The following is a 21,975-nucleotide window of genomic DNA, read 5'->3' on the forward strand; positions in this document are numbered from 1 at the left end:
TCAAACCCCAACAAAGCACAGCCTTTCCTACTGAAGCTTTCCAGTGCAGTCTTTTTTTTCTTCTTCCTCTCCTTTTTGTCTTTTTTTCTTTTTTTTAATTATTATCATTTTTATCCCTTTCTCTTCCTCCTCGGCTACAAGGAAGAAATAAAATAGAAGAACCAGAAATACTATTTGCAGGGTCGGTGGTCTGGGGAACGAGCAAGTTTTTGTTCACACATTCTAATTGTGGTACATTGCTGGAAAAGAAAAACAAATCTCTGTAAGACTTTAGGTGTCTGCAACAATTTCATCAAAACTCAGAGGTAAGAAGGGTTGGGCACTTAACAGGATGGTGTCCCCTGGGAACACGTAGTTTTGCAGATAGATGTACATCACCACAGGCTAGGTCTCAGCTTATTAGCCACCTCCTTTTCTCCTCTTTTGCACTTTACTAGGCAGTCCCACACTCGATTTCAGCAGCAGCAGCTGTAACTTTTAGCTGACAGCAGCGTGTTAGCAGAGGGAGGAAGTCCAGTTTGGGAAGAGATCACAGATCAAATACCTCCAATCCAAACATGACATGATAAACAGCTGTGTCTGTGGATAAACTACCCTTGTGTTCTCTGATCTAAAACTTGTGCACAAACATGACAATTTGTCTGTAACCCAGCCCAGATGAGCCCCACTCAGTCCTGCAGCATCCCTTGGCTGCAGACTGCAGGTCCTGCTGCAGCTCACCCTGGTGCAGTGACATAGGCTGGAGCATATGTTGGTAGATGCAGATACTGTCTTTACCCCAGTACTGCACCTCTCCAAACTCAGTGGAGATGTGGAGGGATTTGCTGTATGCAGGCATTACCTACAAACATGTTATGAAGTTCCAGGCCTGTTCAATTGCATTTGACAAGCTGCTTCCCAGTGGTAGTACCTACTACTAGTGCTGGTGAACCAACCTCCAAAAGTCAGTGCAAATCAGGAGTGGATGAAAACATCCCCACCTGTTTTGTTCTCTTTACAGGCAATGCCTTGAGAGGTGGCACTGAATTCTGCTGATGAGGTAGGTAGCTGCCCAGTTGTTAACCTGGGTTTGGGTGGTTAAAAAAACAGTGGTTTAGATTGATGGTTGACAAAACAATGTTTTAGACTCCAATTGTGCCTCAGTGGTTCCCATTGGGAACATTTTCTGGAAGTTCATCCATACAAGTCATCAACTCCATTAGTCATTTGGGCTGTGGGGAAAAGTTGGCATTTCATGACTGTGCAATTAATTCTTATATGTCCTTTTTTGATTTACTGGGAACTAGAGAGAACATCCTGGTGGAGCAGAAAGGAAGAAATGAATGTGAATCACTGGGTTTTTCAAGCAGTAGCTGCAGAACAATCTTCTGCCTGGTTTATTCCCAAGCTTTCACTGATTTTAAAATGTGACTGAAGCTCAGGCATGGTGTGCAGTTCTCAGAAATGAAGATGCTGTGCAACTGAATCAGAGGAGTATGGGATTTGACTGACAAGGAAGGAAGAGGTCTGTAATCCACCAAAAGTCTGTGTAAAGATGAACAGAGCAGGAACTGTCTGAATAGATGCATTTAAAGATACAAAATTTAAATAAGTGGTGGGGTTAATGAGTGGATCTCATATTTCTGCCTGCCTTGTGTTTAAAGTAATTAATCAAGTGCTGATGTTGCCCAGTCCCTGGAGAAAGGGAAGGGATCAGAAAGAGATGCTGCAGCAGTCAGATGTGCATGCAGACACCCTCCCATGTAGGCTGGTAGGGAGGTCTCTGCATGCTCAGAACCTGGAAAAAGGCAGAGCTTGGAAAGAGCAGCCAGAACGCATGGCTTTTATCACCAGTTATGCTGGGTATACAGGGGTGCTGCAAATGGAGCCAAGAAATTTTTCCCACCATTTTTCTTCATCCTTTGCTAAGACTGAAGGACTGATCTTTATCAAGAATTGTTTGCTCTAGCAGCACGCAGATTTCAGGGTATTGGAAGATTTCAGTGTTTCTGGCAGAAAATAAGATGGTTAAAGTCGACACGAGCATTTCCTATGTATCAACTGGGCTTGCAATTCTTTTTAAAATCAAATGCAGTTCCTTTTGTGATCACTAAGTGGTGTCAGCTACAAGGACAGTGTCTGCAAGCTTGTGGAAAGTTCTCCTGTTAAACTATTGTTTCGAAATTGTAGCAGAACCAAGATTAGGACATCAACAAAGCCTGTGATAAATCTTTTCAGAGATAATGTGCACCCTGCTAAGAGACTCTGCTGCAAAAGGACATACAGCAAAGCTTCAATGGATTATGGTTGGGGGGGGGGTTCATTTCAGTTTTGAAAGTTCTGAGAGGCTGACAATCAGAAATTAAATATTTGCTTGTGAATCTCCATTTCAGGGCTGGCAGTTTTCTGTCTTTTTCCTGAGTCTTGGTCCAGAGCCTGTTGGAGCTAATCGTACTGCTTAATAGCTGTAAAATGGTCTGGCAAACCCCACAAGAACCATTTTTACGTTGTTTTCACATTTTGATCAGGCCAGAATGCCCTTCCAGAAATTTTGCATGAAAATGCAACTATGAAAATAACTCAAGGAAAGGAAAACAAGATACCTCAAATGAAAAAGACAATAGTATTGTCATTTGTCTCAAACCATGACAAGTATGAAGCAATTGCAGTTTTGTAGACTGATAGTAATTAATTACTGAACTTACTCAAAAGCACATCCAAAATGTTTCTTTAAAGGCATACTGATACTTGAGCTGTTTTGGTATTCAGATTAATTACCTCTTGGGAAGAGAAAAGGAAGTGTAAATGTGTAAGCACGTCTGAGAATTTTTTGTGTAAAGTTATGGCTTGGGCCCGCTGGCTTCCCCCAAAATATTTGCATGATTCAAGGCTGATCTCTGCAGCCATTTGACTGAAAGAAAACATTTTAATTGCAATCGTAGTCATTTGGAGTAGTAAGAACTTGCAAAAATGTAAGCCACCTCATCAGGAAGCAGAAACACGAGACACAGTTTACCAGTAGAAGTTTGATTAGCAAATGAGGTGTCACTGGCTGGCTGCCCCACTATGCAGTGTGTGAGCCACCCGTGGGCTGAGGGTTTGACTGGTTTCGGCAATATGATCACAACCCACAGAAAAAAGGGAAACACAGGAGCAACAATGACAAAGCAAAAATGCACAAAAACAATGGCTCAAACCAGCTGTGTCACCTATTTTAATGTCATCTCAAGTGAGGATGGAGACGAAGGCGTGTGCTTGTGGGACAGCAGGCCTGTCTTTCCTAGGGACAGGCCTGGGAAGGGATCATGGACCTCTGGAGATGGGGGCAACCTCAATGGAAGAAAGGGGAGACCAAAGCTCTGCTTTTTCTCTGAGGCAACATATGACCTAGGTCCTGGGTCTGGCCCTTGGCTTGCTCTGGTCTCCTTAACTTAGAAAAAGAGTTGTTACAGCAGCATCAGCAACTCCTGGGTGTCAACTGACTTACACGAAGGGTGCCGAGCTCTAACTGGGTCCTCTGAGTTGGGGACATTTGCACTACTGATTGCAGCATGACTACTGACCCGAACTCCTTTCCTAGAGCTCAGGTCAGGACCAGGGTGGCCTTTCATCCTGCAACTCACAGGCACTACTCAGCTGGCTTAGAAATCTGTGTTTGCATTTAGGCACTTGTGAAAACCCAACCTTATAGAAAAGGTGCTTGTGAAAAACCCATTCCCCCTGTCTGTCTAGCAGCCCAGCCGGGAAATTGTCAGTTTCTGACTCTGACGTTTGTTGTCATGTCCCCCAAAAATTTTGTTATTCAGCTGATTGTCAGAGGGGCAGGAAGTTTTTTCAACTACTCTTACTGTAGTTGAAGGGTGTGGGAATGTCCCTAGAGTAAGAGTGCAGTGAATAAAAAGGGGGAAGTCACACTCGAGGCATCAGTCGCTCTTTCATCCCACTGAGCGTACAGCTGAGATGATGATGGTCGCTTGCCTGCTCCTCTCCAGCATCTGGGCCGTTACATCAGGTAACTCCTTCTGTCTGTCTGTGTGTCTGTGTCATTACTGTAATGGCCTTAGGGACCTCAGTGGCCCTGCCAGCCTTCTGTACTGCTGGATGCTACAGTCCTCATCTCTCACCCCCCTGGGGCAAGTCCATAGGTGACACAGCACTTGTGGCACTGCACACGACTGCAATGCTCAGTCTGCAATGCCTGGAGCTTCAGGCATGTCACTGCTCGTTGCGTTGACAGCATCTGCTGCTTAATTTACCACCAGTGCATTTATAAGCTCCAGAGAGATGCACAAATTTATTGCAACCGGCCAAACATTGCTTGTAGGTATCTGCTTAGGCCACCAAAAGTATGTATGTGTTACGCTGGTTTTGTATTTAAAAATCGTATATAAAAGGCTGACTTACTTTCAAACTAGCTTTCACGATCATAATTTGTATTCTGACTATGGCACAGCAAAATGACTGGTACAGCTTGGGTAGCTGGTGGAGATCTGCCTGGCCATGGCCTCAGTGAGAACCTGAGAGCACTTTGTTGGGTGGGTTAGCCAAGTGTACCTCTGGGCACTGCAGACAGCCTCACTCCTCTTTAAAGCCTGCAAAAATATTTAGTGTTCTTATACATTGAATTATATGTCTTCAGTGATGCACCTGTCCTTGCTGTAATCTTCCTCCCCCTGCTGATGTACACAAATAAACTCTGAAAACTGTTACCCTAAGAGGACTGCGGAGCTGAGCTGTCAATCTGGGAGCATCCCTTTTCCTTGCCTGTACCCTTAGCAGTTTTTTCACAGGTCTATAAATTGGAAGAGGAGACTGTTTTTTCTTTTCCCTAGAGACCTTTAATACCATGGCATTTATGCTGTGGAAGTTTTCTGCCTGTGGGCCTTCAGCAAGGTCTCTTCAGCAGCTGCTTCCCAGCTGCATGGCCTCAAGCCTGAGATAGCAGGACAAATGCAGTTTGCCTCTGGTCTCCCCACTTTGCTGTTTCTTTCTGGTTTTCTGTTCTCTTGCCAGCCTCTGAAAAGTGTGAATGCACAGCATAAAGTGAGACACAAAATTTTTAGCAGTTTTACAGATTTCTTTCACTCTGCACCGCAGAAAGGCTAAGAGAGAGGTAATGGCCTGATGTCTGTTTGGTCACTAGCACAGCTGAAACTTTAGGGAACCTCTCCGTGAGTGCCTGTGGGATAGCGGTCCTAGCAGACAGAAATCAGTGGCTCCCAGCACCAGAGCTGCCTTTCTCAGGGGTGCTCTCTGCAGCACAGGTATCAGGCTGGTGAGATGCCTGGTGTGAGAGGTAGCAGGTCCAGTAAAACTCTTGGAGTAGTTCTTTCAAGCTGCATTTTAATTTTTTTCTCTGGATGGAGGGGCAGAGAAATCCTCCGGAGTTGCTCTGGTTGGAAGTGAGGGTGAAGGGCTGTGGGGGCCTCTGCTGGGGGTGGGCTGCAGATGAGAGTGAGAAATGCTGAGTGTGGCACCTGCTTCTCTCGCAGCCTCTGTGCAGGTGATGAACAGAAGAGTCCAGTCGGTCCAGGCAGGAGGAAACGTTACTTTTTCATGCCAGTCAGTCACAAAAGAAGATGTGATACAGGTGACCTGGCAGAAGGAGACGGATGGGCCTGAAGACAACATAGCGACTTACAGTACAATGAACGGCCAGAAGATAGCCAAGGGCTATGTCAGCCACGTGAGCTTCGCCCACAGCGAGTTACAAGCCTCAGCCATCTCCCTTCATGGAGTCACCCTCCAAGACGAAGGATGCTACAAATGCATCTTCAACACGTTTCCCTCCGGGGCTGTCACTGGCAGGATGTGTCTCAAGGTTTACGGTAAGGCACTGTAATTGTGTACAGACTTTCTTCTGAGGACCAAGTAATTTTCCCTGTGAAAAACCTTCCCTGACATTGCTACATTGCTATGGGAAAAGTGGCTCAGCTTCCTCTCTGGCTCTCTCCCCCTCTCTGGTTTTACCTCTGACCAGAAACCAGCACTCAACATTTATTTAATTTTCTTCCCTTTCAAGTCAGCAACAGTGAGATTCAAAAGCTGATGTGCAACCCATGAACTTCCTCCAAGTTTCCCTAGTCCTGTGGTGACAGCTGGCTGGCCACAGCCATGAACCCTGCGCTCCTCTCCTTAATTTCACTGCTGCTCTCACATCCTAAGCCTGGAACTCAGGCAATTGTTTCCTTGGTCTGCATTTGGTCTTAAAAAAATCGCAAAGTATTCAAAAGGCAAAGAGGCATATGCATGACCAGGATAGTTGAAAGATCATTTTGAAGCAATAGTAAAAAAGACAGTAGTTGTGCTGGGGTCAGGAAAAGGGCTCGTGAGATTTGCCACATGAATCTTGCACAAGTCAGCATTAACTACCTTAAAGAAGATAGTTGAAACAAATCACGAGTCAAGGTGGCAATATTTGTCACCTTCATACCTAATCGTCAACTAGCAAGTACAAGCTGAAATAAAGACAAATAGATGAACTCAAGTGAAACAAGTGAAAAGCTGCTTATCTTTTGAGGAAGGCTGCTGCTTTGCTGCCTGTGAGAAAGCTGAGACATTAAATGTGCTCTGAAGCCAACCTGTTGGCTCTTGACTTCCTCATGGAATACTCTGTTGTGAGGACATTGGCCAAAGATAATGTCCCATGTGGAGAATATCAGTGTCTGTGACCTGTCGCTGGTGATATGACCTCTGCAGAGTATTTTGCTTATCCCTAGTACCTTCAGCTGACAAAGACACAGATCCATGTGTCCACACACGTGTCTGGAGTCCTCCGTGTGGAGAAAAGACGCTCCTGGATTGTAGGGGAAAGGTGGAGGGAAATACAGGGGAAAATCAAGTCTGGAACAAAAGTGCTTTTTCCCTTCTTTTGGGAAAACTCCTAGACCAGAAAAGACAAATGACAATAAATTCATACAATATTTCATACATGAAGAGGAAGGTGTTTCTTAAAGACACCCAGCTCTGAGTCACTTGGAGGGTAAACACTGGCTATACATTACAGGAAAAACATGGAAGTGCCTTGCAGCAGGATCCCATTCTTCTTTATCATGTAAATTGAACACAAAGTTAGATTTCTTTTGTTTCTGTTTTTGGTTTGGTTTGGTTGGTTTTTTTTTTTCTCCAAGTGGGGGAATTTCTTACCAAAACCACCAGCCTTGTGGCTCCGGTTCATCCTTCACCAGAGTACTACTTCTAAAAAAAGAAGTTGTTTTTCTGCTGCCACACACACTCATGCAAGCGTCTTTTCCTGCATCTCAGATGAAAACGTATCAACTGAGAAGGGTTTCAGCTCTCTCATGGCCTTGTGGGCCACTGCCAGGGGCTGCCTCATGGGGATCATGGTCGCCTTCCTGGAACGTACTGCATCAAACTTGTCCTGGGGAGGTCAGCACGAACAATCTGAGTATTTGGCACTGTGACAGAAGATTTTGGTTCATATATGGTATCTTTCATTGAAGCTAATACATGTGATGCTAGTTAAAAGCTGTGGTCTTGCTCCCTTATCCCCTTACTCATAATGATGGGAACAACTTGTCTGAACAAGTTCAGAGGGTGCCCCGTGATGGAGTGTGAAGCCAGCAGGAATCTCCCAAGGCTCAGGGGCACAGGGCAAGGTAAGCAAGCCAGAGTCACCAACTGAAAATGAAACGCTGCCATGTCTTTGCCCTCAAGAGGGGACTGCCAGGGAGTTTACAAGCTGGTAATTGCCCTATTACACAGCCCTCACAAGAGAGGCTGTTCCGGGATGGGCACAATCGCTGTGTGATGAGGGGAAGTGAAACCCTGTAAGAACTGGATATAACACTGTGAAAAAAGAAACAGGTATGACTAGAGGGATCTCAGACTTGCCTGTTGGGAACAGCAAACCCAGGAAGAAGCAGAAATTTCTTAACCCTTTAGCATAATCCATTTTGGAATAGAATAGTTTCAATCATGCTTGGTTGGTCTCTTTTGAACAGTCTGTTCCCCTTCCCTTTCCACTTTACTTTGGAAATGTTTTGTCAACCTTCATTGCCAAAGAGTATTAGAACGAAATCCAGGAAGAGGATTGAGGGAGCAGATGTGGAGAAAGAGGCATGTGACACACAAGAATGGGCAAGACTTGCTGGGTCACAAAATTCCCTGGGCATTTGCTGGGCCATCTTCAGAGATTTGCCTTTATCATAGACACCACCATTTGCCTGGAAGTCTTGAGCATACTGGAGAAATGCCATCAGTCTTTCTTAGACAGGGAAACTGAGGCACAGGGCTGCTGATGAACACCCATAGGGTTGGAAAAGGCTTGATGTCATCACGAGGCATACTATAATACCTATAAGCTTTTATCAGTCTCTATGACACCACTGTCGAGAGTTTTTAAACATAAAAAGCAAATCATGACCCGACAGTCTCCCTCTAATTACAGAAGCCATTATAGATAATCAAAGTGATGTACCTCATTAGAAACTCCCTTTTTCAAATATTTGGGAATGCTGACAGAGCTCGAATTGGGGAACATCTGCGTTACTTCTCCTCAAGAGCAACTAAAGCAAGTACTTGCACACAACCTTTTTTGCAAAGACTTTTTCACTGGAAACAAATATTTTAATGAAAGGCGAAAGAAGCGGTTAATTTAAGTGTGTGTATCAAACATCAACAGCGGGCACACAGTAGCAAACAGTGTAGCGGGACTTTACTGCAAAAGCAAGCACTTACAGGTTTTGAGAGTGCATCTATTACAGACATTTGCTAGCGAGAAGTTTGGCCCTGCAGGAAAATGCTTTGGGGTCCAACGTGAGAAGAAAGAGAACTGCTTAGTCTGGAGAAGAGCAGGCATGGAGTGCATGTGTTTCTGGCAAGATACTAAGCAATTTTGCTCATCCTCTATGGAAACATCTGTGACTACTCTCTTTGACTGCTTTTGAATTTTGCAACCTAATGTTTGAATGCTGTGTTAATGCTGGGGGTGGATACGTTATTTTTATGCATCCCGTGAGTGAAAGAAGAAGTTCAGAGATCGTTTATTAGTTGAAACATAAACTGTTTGTGACACTAGTCTTTTCATACATGGGAGATTTTGAGAAGTTCCAGCTGAAATCCCCCTACACACTTTCCTTGTTGCTCTCAGAGGTTTCAGCAGCCCTGTGGGGTTTGAGTTTCTGTCTATTGGTCATACAAAAAATGAGAAATACACACTTATTTTTCCTAGGCAGCCGCAACCATAGTAAATGAATGAGGTCGGGCTTTATTTAGTCCTGTGATCCACAACTCTACACACCTCAAACAGCAGCAAAGCTAATCCTGCAGGTAAGTTTAAGGGAAAAGAACAAGAATTTTAACTCATTCAAGCAGATCAGCTCTTCCAGAGAGAAGAAGATGTATAGTTTCATAGTTTCACTACCTACTGATTTTAACCCATCCATAATCACCACTTCTCAGCTGGGATGCTGCAGTGCAGCTGATAATAACAGAATCGAAACACAGATGTTTCTGCCCCTTGCCCTTTATTTTTGTCTAGCTCTTCAGTTCTACACTGCTGCCTGATCACTTTCATGTTTATTTGTCACTGCTGGGGCTTTGGGAAGGGGGAAGTAAGATGAGATATCAAGCTTGTTCTCCAAGATAATTGTAAATACAGATACTCTTTGCTCAAATGTGGGCAGAAACTAATGCATTTTGTCATTTTGTCATTTACAGCCATCTCGGACCCCAAAGTGGAAGCTAAACTTATACCCAATCCAGACAAAGCTGAGGACTCTGAGAAAGTGGTGGGGATAAGCTGCTCAGCAACAGGGAAACCAGCTCCAAAAATAACCTGGCACCTTCCCAGCATCCTGCAGCAGAAGCCAAGGGAATATCACATCAAGTTCAGCAACCAGACCGTGACTGTTATCAGCAATTTCACCCACACCCCCTCCAAAATCCTTCATGAGTACCCCATCGCCTGCGTGATCCAACACCCTTCTCTAAATGTGACCCTGGTCCTGCCCACGGACAGCCTGGAGCAAGGTAAGTATGTAACTCTGCTCCTGCTCTGAAGTGGGATGGAGAAACACTCCCTGGGATAGACCACAAAACTACTCAGAGGGTTGGGGACAGGTGGGGAAGGCATCCTGAAGAGCAGCCGGGACTGGGCTTGGGAGTGATGGAGGAGGTGCCTGGGAACATCCAGATGCCCTGGGCTATGGCATACAATGTCTTACTCCTCGCTAGATCCCCCTATATGCCATGATGTGCCCCAGGCTCCCTTCCTCTCTGACAGTTTTCCCTGTCACATAGCCTGACACACCAACAAGACTTGCCGGTGTTGGGTAGCTTGGAGGGCTGGGTTCCTCACACCTGATCATGACATCAGACCCCAGGCACAGGTCTGCTGGCACTGCTGTTTGTGTGTGTCATGCTGGCATGTGGTCCCAGTGCCCCTATCTACCCCATCTCACCTCAGGGAATAGCCAAGAGATGTTTGAAATGGGGTTTGGGCTGGTTTTTTACTTTTTTTTACTGAGTACCTGCTGCCTTCCCCACAGGTCCGGACAGCACCGTGGCACCCACTATTGCCATTGTAGTGGGAGTACTGGTTCCCCTGACTTCCCTCCTCCTTCTCACCTGTCTCCTCTGCCACTGCCTCAGGCACTCACGTGACCCGGAGAGAAACCCAGCCTGGCCATGCTGGGTAGGTCTGCCTTTCCCCAGGGTGCAGCAGGGCTCAACCCCACCGTCACAGGGCTCAGTACCATGATCCAGCTCTGCCCAGCCACACCAGGGCTGCCTACACACTGCCCAGCCCAGGCTGCTCCTGGGCTGGAGAGGGACACAGGGAGCAGCCTCCAGCCAGAGAGCTGGGCAGCAGCACGCTGGGAAGGGGAAACCTGATTCTGCATAGCCAGGCCATATGCACCTGACAGCACTGGCAGCTAGAAAATATTCACTGTGTCAATGACAAGGCACACTGTGGCAGAAGAGTCACTCTACTACTATATTTATGCACAAAATAGTTGTGCAAGCAGTGGCCAGACCCTTGGGCCATTCTTCTGCAGCTCCTAATATAAGCTCCCTCAGCACTCCCAGCGCAGCTCACAAAGGCAGCAGCTTTGAGGATGTGTCTCAAACAAAATGGGGTCTTAGAGGAAAACTGTGCCTCTATGAGGAAAGCCCAGGGTGCCACGCTGTGGTAGGGGCTGAGGCGCTGCTGGTTGTCCACCGAGGCCATCCTGATGATGATGGGTGCAAGCTTGAGGTGGGGGGTCCACTGAGTGAGGTGGCATCATTTCAGAAAATCACAGCCCGGTTTTGAGAAGGTTCCTCCTCTTCCTTGCAGGATAAGCCTAGCCTGTACACCCTGACTTTTGATAAGCATTTTGGACAAAAAGAAGGAGTTGAGGAAATACAATACGTCTTCCACAGGCATTATGCCCGTAGGTCCAAGCTAAAGACTGCTGGTGAGATTGCAAGGGGAAAACTTGAGGCTCTCCTCACACAGAGAGATGAAAGGACCCGTTTGACAATACATATAGCCAGCATCTTTACCCTTGCACTTCAAACATCCATGTATTTTTAAGAAATAAACAAAACAACCTCTCTTCCATCAGGTACTTCCTGCCTGTAGCAAGGCCAAGAAGTGCAGGCAGTATGGAGCTGCAGGCAGGTGGGATCCTGTGGTGTCCCCCAGCCCAAGTGCACCACTGAACACCTGAGAAACTACCCACACTACACATGCAAGAGGGAAACTCTTACAACAGCACCTCAAGCTTCCAAGCAAACCTGCTGTGACTCTTTCCAAGAGTAACACAGAAAAGGACAATTTATAATAGATATTTATTTATTTTGTTACACTATAATATTCCATTTTGTAGGAAAAAAGATGTAAAGTATTTATTTGAGATTCAGGCTGGCTGTGTGGATCCACTTAATGAAACTTGTTCTTTGTATTTTCTGGGGGCGTGAACACTATGTTTATTCCTTTCCGATATTTTAACATTGCAAGCTCAAAAGGAGGTGGGGGAATTGTCTGAAACAAGGCAGCATTTTGTAGGGCTATTGGCCTGGGAAGTGCTGCTGGTGGGCCAAAGGAGACCTCTGCAAGGAGCTGGGCTGCAGAAGACCCACGGAGCAGCCCAGCACACTGCTGTGAGATTTAAGCGTTGAACTTGTTCCCCAAAGGGCACAGGAGATCAGGCCAAGACTGCAGCCAGCCTGAACTTGCAACCCAGGCGCCAGGAGCAACAGGCTTTAAGCCAAGAGTCATCAGGCACGTGGAAGTGCCAACTCTGACTTCCACCAGCCTTTCCTGGAAAGTAAAGCAAAAGCAAAAGGCACAAATATGTTTTCTTCTCCCCTCTTCTTCAGTGGTTTCCACAGCCCCCGTCGTAATTTCCCTGATCCATCACAGCTGCCTTGTGTTTCCAGGCAGCCCACCCACCTGCAGGAGGAAGCAAGGGCAATAAAAGAGCAGTTGGAGGGGTAGTAGGGCTGCTTGGTGTGTTTTGGTTTTGTTCTGGTGTAGCAGCGAGTGCAGTGGAATGCAGGTGGCTGCTGGGCATAAGGAGGTGGGTGCTGCATATGGGCAGATATACACAATGACAGGGCAACAAGTGTTACCTATGGTGAAAATTCTTTGCTTATAGCCTGTAGGTCAGCTCTGAGCTGTAATCTCCTGTAATTCTCTGAATTGCACCATATGCTCATGAAACCTTATAGACCCAGGGAAGGAGAAATGAGACCACCTGGCTGATGTTGGTCTTGTGGGGAGCATGAAGACTGCAAGTGCAGGATTTTTCTTCTCTCTCTGGCTTCCTGGAGCAAGTGCATGTCATCTGGTTTTTCCTCATCCATCTATTTCAAATGGGCATCCCAGATGAATCAGACTGAATTGTAGTCAAAAAGCCAAGTAACCTAAAATGAAACCAAGTGGGTGAGTTGAGAATGAATAAATCTGGTCCTTGCCATAAAATGCTTTTTTTAGGCTCCCTAACACTTAGTAATAGAGCAGCTGGTGAGTGAGGGGAAAAGGGAACTGGCTGCAGCTGTCACAATTGGGATTTTTTCTCCTCAGCTCCCTAATTTTCAAAGGAGGAAGCAATGTTTTTTCTAAATTTTTCCATCATTGCAGCTTTATTTCTTCCTCTGTGAGGGATGAGGCCAGGGGAGAAGCAGGTTTTACCCCTGGGTTCGTGGAGAAGAGGAAGGGGGTGAGAGCCCCTGGCACCCCTCCTGAGCAGGCTGTGCAGCCTCAGCCTGCATTCTGCACAGTCTGCACTTGCAATTTAGAGAGGCTTACTTGAGTTTGAACATAGGGTTTCTGCTACTGTTTAGACTAAGGAGTCCTTAAAAAAAAAGAAAAAAAGAGAGAAAGGATTCTCTCACAGAAACAGGGAGTCTGGACATAGGTAATTAAAACAAATTTCTGAGGGAAGAAAGAAAGGAACAAAGTTGCAAAGAAACCTTTTCAAACCCAGGAAAACAGCATAGGTTACCCACTATTCTTTTCTACAAGCTGATCACCTGGAGTGGGGGAAAGGAGGGTTTGGAGTCATGAAAGTATCTCTTTATCTGTATTGCAATTTCTTTTGCTTTTTAGCTGAATGCTGAATTGTGAGAAGCTTTTGTGGCATGATAGGTCCAGAGACTGAGCAAAAGAGAGGGATGAGGCTGTTTACCCATAAGCAAAATTCTGTACAAGATTTATTTTTCTTTCACAATATTGGAATGAGAACAGCAAATGACATCCAAAGGCAGAACACTTAAAACCAATACATGTATTTACCTTCATGCTATACAAAGCCACCTACTAAGATGCAGTGCCATAAAATGCTGTATGCTAGTGCAGTGGAGTTTGGCTTCACATAGCAACAAATTGAATGCAAGCATACAGACTATGGATAATTAACTAGCTCTTAGCTGTCAAGGGGGGGGAAAAAAGAATATGAAATAAAGACAAACAAGCATGTGACTGAGGGGATCAGAAGGAGTTCGTCTCTTTTGGGACTGGACAGTTGTTGGTCTCGCCTAACTCTGCCTTTGGCCACCTCTTGTCACTGCCACTTGTCCAGCCCAGGGCAACAGTGGTGTCGATGCAGGGCATAATTTCTCCTAACAGATGGAAAGGAGGCAAGTGAGAACGTCACCCTCCTGCTTGCCTCTTACATGGGTAAAATTGGCTCTGGGTAATGTGTTTCTCTTCATAAAGCAAATTTAGCCTGCACCTCTCAGCTCTGGGATCCTTTGATCTTGACATTAACCAGTTTGGGTTAAGGTTTTAACTCATGTAAGGAGTGTCCTTTTTAACTGATGGTATACTATACCTATCTATCTATCTATCTATATATCTATTGATATATAATGAAGGGTCCTCGGGCTGTATAAAATGCCCATGTTCCTGTTTTGGCATGTCAGGCTACTTCAAAAATGTATTGTGTTGGTATTTTTCTCTGCCCAGGTACTGGGTTCCTGGTTCTAAGAGAGCAGTAAGGTGCAAATGCGTTGCCCCAACAGCTTTGGCTGAAGATATGACTTTGAAATGTAGCTGAAAATCTGGCCTTACATATTTTACAAGTCATGGCTGAAATAGGAGGAATATTCTTCTTCTGAAACCACTACTGGTAGTGGGATGAGACTAAATTCATACAGTGAAAAGGAACTTTGTTTTGGGACTAAATTCATATAGTGAAAACAAACCTTATTTTGATGATAGAAGTTTGAAAGCATCATTCATCAGTTCCCCTGACCCTAGGGGAACAATTCATCTAAATACCACACCAGTAAATTTTCCTATGAACTCACAAATGGAAGAAAATATGACCTATTGTTTTTCATTCAGTTTTCAACACTTGAGCCCTGGAAATAGCTGAAATAAGAGAATTGCACTAATTGAGTACATTTTTCTTTCATAAATAAGACTATCAAACCAGGTAGACAGAAATCAAGTATATTTTTGTTTTCACTCTCAGTGTACCAGTAATTACTCACATTTTGGAAGCCATACAAAGGGCTTTTTCATATCTCTGCTTCTTTCATCTTTGCACATATAAAGCTGTGTGTGAAAGGAGCACTGAACTCTTGTCCAAGTGTTTGTGGACAAGAGTTTGGTTTGTGGACTCTGTTGTAGTCTGCTCAGCTTTGAAAAAAGCCACCTGAAATTTCTGGGAAGACTGAGGGAATCCTCAGCCTAAAACCCATACACAATATAAACAGAGTTCTGAGTTCTCTACCTTGTCAGAAGCTGTGGTCTTTAACCACCCTAAAGAAAAACGAGCAAAAGGAAGCTTTTCTAGTAAAACAGCACCTGAAATTATACATGAAGGACTAAGATGCAAGGAAAAGTCAGCAGAAAAAAAACCCCTAAACTTTTAGTCAAAAAAAGTTAATTTTTTTAATCGGAATATTTTATTTTATATTTTCCCTCAAATAAACTACAGAAATTCCAGTGTTTCATCATAAACACCCAGGCTTACATTTTAGATTTAAAGAAATCAGTCTGCCCTGAGCCTTCCTTGTCTACAGGAATGTAGCTATTTTCATAAGTGAGATTGTGGTGGATTTCAGTAACAAGAAATATCATTGTTTGCTGCAGGTTTTTCTCTAAATACCAGAACCTATACACAAAGAGGAGAAAAGAGGGAATGAAAATCTTTGCATACCTACTTTAGAATGGTTTAATTTTAAGGGTATTAAATGTACACTGTCTACTTTCTAGGATTTATCAGTAGAAACAAGGTGTCAGTTCTCTATTCAATACTTCAGTATTTATGTGTATAAATTCAACATTTCTTTCTGAAAATCTGCATTACAACAATTTCTGACCACATCAAGACAATCAGAAAACATTCCTTGGAGTCTAGCTCAAGGTTGCATAGGGAAACCAAGACTTTGCTGCATCACCAAGAGAAAGTGCTGAGCTCCCTGCAGGCTCCTCTGGGGTGGAAACCTTCTGACTGGGATGCAAAACAAAAGCAGGTGAAATCCTGGGTCACAGGTAATAACACTCCAAACTGAAGGGGTGTGATGTACCAGGCTCTCCAGCAGGCTCTGGCCCAGCAGAAGGATCTTGTGGTCACTGGGTAGTTTTAACTCCTCTGCTCTCAGATTTGTGGCTCTGTATCATTCTGCTGTGGAACTGGCAGACATGGGTTGGGAGGTCAGCTTGGAAAAACTGAAGCCAGAGGCCACCAGTCATCAGTAGGGGGACAGATGTTTTTCCTGACAGGTGAGTGAGAAGGTCTGGGACCCTCTATTTGATTCTCTACAGCTTCCTTCATTCCCTTATAACATTTATTCCTCCTTTGCTCTTCTTCTTGTCAATAGGATCCAGACCTGATGAACTATCAATCAGTGCAATACCTCTGCCACAAACAATAAGTTTGTCCTTTGCTTTGCTTTGCTTTGACCCAGCCACGTCATTTGTCTCTCCTGGTTGGTTTGACGTTGTTTCCTCTCCCTGATGTTATTCTGTGTCATCATACCTTTGAAGATGCTGTCCTCCTGCCTGGATCACCTCTACCCTGCTGGGCACCTCTTGTTCTTCTCCATCTAGTGTTGTCATAGGGCTGATCTGGCAAGTGGGAGCTAGGGAGAGAGGAGGGAAGGAAAGATCAGAGCAAAAGGGCACATGTAGAGCCTGAAGATGGGGGAAGGGTTTGACTCTCTAAATGGAGTCAAATGCAGGAATAATTTTCACAGGAAATCTCTCAAGTTGGTAATTTGTTAGAAAATGGATGATTAGGCCTTTGGCTACTTCCAGGAGTGGCACTTCTCACAAGATTATCTTCACATTGAGACCATTACCTGGAATCTGTACCTCTCTGTGGCATCTCTTCTGTAGGCATTAGCAGACTAATTGGCTTGAGGATTTTGCCCAGTTTTGCAACCAAACCACATGTGCCAAGGTCTTGGCAAAAGAATTGAGGAGTGCTTGGAAAGCATACCACTTAAGAGCATGAGCAAGTGTCATGTTTTGCAAAGTCTGCAGAGCTAATTAGCGATGGATAGTCTCTTTTTGACCCTTGATGACCAGCATGTGACATAAGAGTGGGTATGGATGATGCAGCCAGGGAAGATGAGGGTTGGGCGCAGCTGGGAGCTGACACACAAGTGAGGAACTGGCACTGGGTGTTGCAAAACTCCGTGTTCCTCAATTGGTTTGTGATCAAAAGAGTAAAATCCCCATAACTTCTGAACTGAAGAAACTATGTTACCAGCAGGAAACCAGGGGGCTGAACCTTTTGGATGATAACCTACTCTCGTGGCTTTTGCCAGGCTGATGTCTGCCCCTCTCAGCTCAGCAGTGTGTCTGGGCTGGCAGTCAGGAGAGAGCCAACATTTCCTTTCCCCCTCTCCCTTTCACCCAGGCTGTAAGCAGGAGCAGGGTATCCCTTGGCCTGTGGCATAACTGAGAACAATAAACATGAACCAACAGAAAGAGTGGAGGGAAGTACAGTGTCATAAAACTTCTGACGAACTGTCTTTCTCTTTACTAGTAATTATGCTCTTTGGCATCAGCACAAATAGCAAAACTAAAGCCTGAAAAAGGAATAAGCCCCCAGAACATTGTCTTTTCAATTCAAACCTAGCACAGTTAGGCAGACTTTAAAACTTTTTTTTCTTCAGAAAATAAGAATTAAGTAATTAAGGTCACAGCCTTAGGACTCACAGTCTGAGTATGCTGCTTTATCTGAAAAGTTGAAAACATTGAGGTCTGGCTTGGACAAGCAGTCATCTGGGATAGTTCTGTTTAAACAAACAAAGAACTGCATCTTCCAGAAACTTTGATAAATTACTGAAAAGTGAAAAAAAAGCTCCTTTCTGTGTACAAAGTTTAGGAACTATACAGAAAAAAGTAAAAGTTAGGGAAGGAGGATGTGGGAAACCACGTGAGAAGTTGGACAGATTCTGTTTCAATAATCTGACCTGTTACCAGGCCCCTCTAGAGGTGCAAGTGCCATGTGCATTGAGCATATTCACCTTCACATGCTCTTTGGCCCTTCTAAGCCAGGAAAGCTCCCTGTGCGACCTCCGCAGCAATAGCTGCATCCTCTCTTGTCCTTTCTCATCATTTCTTGCCTTGAGCTGCTTCTGCAAGAATCTCTGATGCTTGTTTTTGTTGAGGTTTCTGAGTTTGTCAGTGTAGTGAATTTGGTTGGCAATTCTGCCCCTGGGAAGGGGAAAATAAGTGAGTTGTCTTGACTTTCTCTGTCATAGAGTTTGCTGTGGAGCATCACTTAGCCAGCCCCTGGGAGCTCACTCTGAGCCCCAAATGCTTCTGCATGGCTGGCAGTACGGCCACCACTTCTGCCCAGAGCAGAAGTCTGGGAAACAGGAGGCTGAGATGGGAGTCTCCATGGGAGGAGAGAGATGAAAGGGCCAAGAAAGGGAACAGAACCTGAAAATTCCTGGAGGATCCTCTGGAAAGGCTCTGACACAGTGTTTGATGTGCACTGGTTTCACTTCCCTGCTCTTTGCCTGCAGTGCAAGCTGGTGCTGTGAGGCTAAAGAAGAGGCTGGAGGGAGCCCCTTCCCCTAGTGGAGGTTCCAGGAAGGATGTTCTGGAGTCCATCTCACCTTGTTATGACTTAGTCTACAAGATGGGGCAAGGAGTGGTGGTGGGAGGATGCAAACTCATGTAGACCTGCAAAAAATCACAAAACTGATGAGCATTAGAGAACTTGATGATGCTGCTCCTGATGGATGGAAGAGTCAAATTTATAAACAGCAAAGACACACGCAGAGTGTACACTGTACTTGCTTCTCATATTTTCCTGTAAGACAGCTTTCTCCCTTTCTTACTGAAAACATATGCCGAGCATGGTGGGCATCCTTCTGCAAGTACAGTTAGGAACTTCACAATGCCAGGTTACCATGTGGCAGGGAGCTGTGCTGTGTGGTTTTACAGTAAAACCCTTGGGCACAAGACATCACCTCAGAGTCCAGGAGCACAATCACACCCCGGCTTTCCCTTTCTGGAATTATACACAAACACATTTGGGGTGGGGAGGCTTCAGGCAAACCTGCCCCCTGCAGTGACTCATTTCCTAATCCAGGTGGTGGGTTTGGTTTGCTTGTGGGTTGGAGCAAAGTGGTGGCATCTGCAGTGTCTCCACACTGTCCTCTTGGTGGGAAAGGATCTGTTCTTGCTTGTGATTCCTCTCTGCCAGATCCAGGGGAGTAAAGTGATCTCACTCAGGAGTCTGGTATTGGCACTCAGCGAGGTGTCCAGCAAGCAGCAGAGGCAGTGATCCACAGGCAGCATTTCCCTGCCCACACTTCCTTTCCTGCCAAAGAGAAACAGAGGAGGGGCTGTCAGGGCTTGTCAGGGCCTGTGGTCCCTCATTTCTTCCCTCTCCACCAGCCACCACTCCTGCCTACCAGGAAGATCCCACAATTACACCCTGTGAGGTGCAAGTCCGTCAGATGGCTCATGGCAGAGCAGATGCAGGGGGCTAGCGAGGGACAACACCAAGCTTTGCTGCTGGGGGAGAAAAAAAAAGTGGGTGCTGTTTGTTTCCAGCTCTGAAGCCAGTGCTGCCAGAAGACAATGATTAATGATTCACCAGGGTCCTAAAACAGTTGCTGCCTGGCACTGCCAATTGGCCTCCGAGGAGCGCGCACAAAAAGGCGCCAAAATCTTCAACTTTACCCCTGGGCACACCAGCCGCCCTCAGGGATATGAGGAAAGAGATGAGCTTTCTCAGGCAACTGCTTTGTCCCACGATGCTTTCCTCCCTGCTTTTCTGGGCTGAAAGCTGCCACCTGCTGCTCTGTGGAGGCTGCCAGCCAGAGGAACCAGTGATGGGTGAGTGGAGTGTCCTTTACCCACGCCAGGTTAACTCTGGAGCAACACCAGCCTTTTCTGGTGAGCAGAGAGATCCAGACCCCATCCTGACTAAAAAATACTAATTGGTGTCTGGAATAACAGCTAGAAACCTGGGGGTTATTCAGGTTGAGAAATGCAGGTCAGAGAGGGAACCTCAGATAATCTTTGCACTCAAGCTGTATTTTCTGCCTATATATTCCCCTTCTTTCTCATTGTTGCTAAGCTCCTCAGTACAAAGGATAGTGCAGGTTTGCATTTCTAATGTACATGTCTGGGTGGTGCACACTTCTCTGGGGACAGGCTGGAGCAGGGGGATAACCCCCTGCAGCCCTTTGCACAGCCCTTTGTCTGTGGGGTGCACGGGGCTGCTCTGCCTCCCCCCACAGCCCTGCAGGTGCCAGCAACAGGGGAGCAGGGACACACTTGGGAGTGGCAGATGTTTTCTCTGGGTGGTTGCTGTGCTTCCTAAGGAGCCTGCCCACCCTCCATTCCCATGCTGCCTTCCTCTCTCTGCAGGATATGTACAGCAGAGGCTAAAGATGTGACAGCCACTTGTGAGACCAAGCTGTCTGAGTTCTCACAGTGTGCCACACAGTCACGTGGTGGAGTTCCTTGCTCCAGAGCTCTGCAAGATAAGAGCTCTGTGAAGGGATGCTGCAAGGCACTATAGCCTTCCCAGTAGAGTAGCACCGTGTCAGGAGATGAGGAAAAGGCTGAGTTACTTAATGCCTTTTTTTCCTATGTCTTTAATACCAAAACCAGTTGTCTTCAAGATACCCAGCTCCCAGAGCTGAAAGTTAGTGACAGGGAGCTGAATGAAGCCCCCATAATCCAGGAGGAAATGGTTAGTGACCTGCTATGCTAATTAGACAACCACAAGTCTATGGACCTGGATGAGAATGATGAGGGAGCTGGTGAGAGAGCTTGACAAGCCACTTTAAATCATTCACCAGCAGTCCTGGTTAATGGGAGAAGTGCTACAGGCTGGGTGAGGAGTGGCTTGAGGGATGCTCAGCAGAAAGGGCCTTGGGGGTGCTGGTTGTCAGTCAGCTGGATAGGATCTGGCTTTGTGGCCAAGAAGGCCAATGACATCCCGGCCTGTATCAAGAATAGTGTGGCCAGCAGGACTAGGGAAATGATTGTCCCTCTGTACTCAGCACTGGTGAGGCCACACCTCAAGTACTCTGTTCAGTTTTGAGCCACTCACTTCAAGAAAGACATTGAGATGCTGGAGCGTGTTCAGAAAAGAGCAACAAAGTTGATGAAGGGTCTAGAGAGTAAGTCACATGCAGAGTGTCTGAGGGAGCTGGGAGTGTTTAGCCTCGAGTAAAGGAGGCTGAAGGGAGACCTTATTGCTTTCTACAACTATTTGAAGGGAGGTTGTAGTGAGGTGGGGGTTGGTCTCTTCTGCCCTGTCCCAAGTGAAAGAACAAGAAGAATTCACCTCAAGTTTTACCATGGGGGTTTCAGATTAGACATTAGAAAACAAAATTGAATGAAAGAGGGGTTAGACATTGCAATAAGTTGCCTAGGGCGGTGGCGCCCTGGAATGTTCAATTCCAGGGCGGTGGTGCCCTGGAATTGAACATTCCATCCAGGTGGAATTGTTCATCTGGATGTGGCACTTGTGGATATGATTTAAGGGGATTATGGTGGTGCTACGTTGACAGTTTGACAAGATGATATTGAAGGTCTCCTCCAACTCTGATGATTCTGTGAGTGAACTGGTTTTCCTCTTGCTCTGATTTGGGATTTGCTTTGTTCCTAGGTTTCAAGGAAGTCATTAAATCTGATAGTGTCATCCTAGCAGCCTTTGGTGGAGAGGCAAATTTATATTGCAACTTCTCGCTCTCGATGGAGGTTTTGCAAGTCACCTGGCAGAAGACAAATGGGTCTTTCTTTCAGAACATAGCCACCTACAGCTCAATACATGGTCTGAGGCTGATAGGGTCATTTCAGAAGAAGGTGCGTTTCACTGGAGCAACCTCAAAGGCCTCAGCTATCACCCTCCAAAATCTCACATTTGAGGATGAGTCCTATTACAGATGCATTTTCAATGTGTTCCGTCATGGCTCTTTCAGCAAAGACATACACCTCAACATCCAAAGTAAGTTTTACACTAATATATTCTTACTCTCTGGCACTCAGTACAGGTCTGGTGTAGTCAGGAGGTGGGTGGGTCATTATCCCCTCCAGTGCTGCATGGA

At 45.6% G+C, this 21,975-nt stretch overlaps 1 protein-coding gene across 2 annotated transcripts; it reads left to right on the plus strand.

Moving 5' to 3' along the window:
- The first annotated feature begins 134 nt into the window (after positions 1–134).
- On the plus strand, positions 135–11,861 carry CD200 (CD200 molecule). Of its 2 annotated transcripts, XM_032680420.1 has the most exons (7): positions 135–305; positions 1,001–1,039; positions 1,287–1,504; positions 5,472–5,807; positions 9,661–9,972; positions 10,491–10,636; positions 11,553–11,861. In XM_032680420.1, the coding sequence occupies exons 4-7, from the start codon at positions 5,486–5,488 to the stop codon at positions 11,655–11,657; spliced, it is 885 nt and encodes a 294-aa protein (XP_032536311.1). In that variant the 5' UTR covers positions 135–305; positions 1,001–1,039; positions 1,287–1,504; positions 5,472–5,485; the 3' UTR covers positions 11,658–11,861. The 2 variants fall into 2 exon arrangements, with proteins under 2 accessions (XP_032536311.1, XP_032536310.1); XM_032680419.1 differs by lacking the exons at positions 135–305; positions 1,001–1,039; positions 1,287–1,504 and adding an exon at positions 2,638–3,991.
- The last annotated feature ends 10,114 nt before the right edge of the window (positions 11,862–21,975 follow it).

The sequence above is a fragment of the Chiroxiphia lanceolata genome, chromosome 2 (assembly GCF_009829145.1).
Source record: "Chiroxiphia lanceolata isolate bChiLan1 chromosome 2, bChiLan1.pri, whole genome shotgun sequence".
Lineage (NCBI taxonomy): Eukaryota > Metazoa > Chordata > Aves > Passeriformes > Pipridae > Chiroxiphia > Chiroxiphia lanceolata.

Bases quoted from the DNA above. Each gene is read 5' to 3' on its own strand.
- CD200 (XM_032680419.1), top strand. From the start codon at position 3,940: ATGATGATGGTCGCTTGCCTGCTCCTCTCCAGCATCTGGGCCGTTACA. The intron at 3,992-5,471 runs GTAACTCCTTCT...CTTCTCTCGCAG, and splicing joins CATCTGGGCCGTTACATCAG to CCTCTGTGCAGGTGATGAAC. The intron at 5,808-9,660 runs GTAAGGCACTGT...TGTCATTTACAG, and splicing joins GATGTGTCTCAAGGTTTACG to CCATCTCGGACCCCAAAGTG.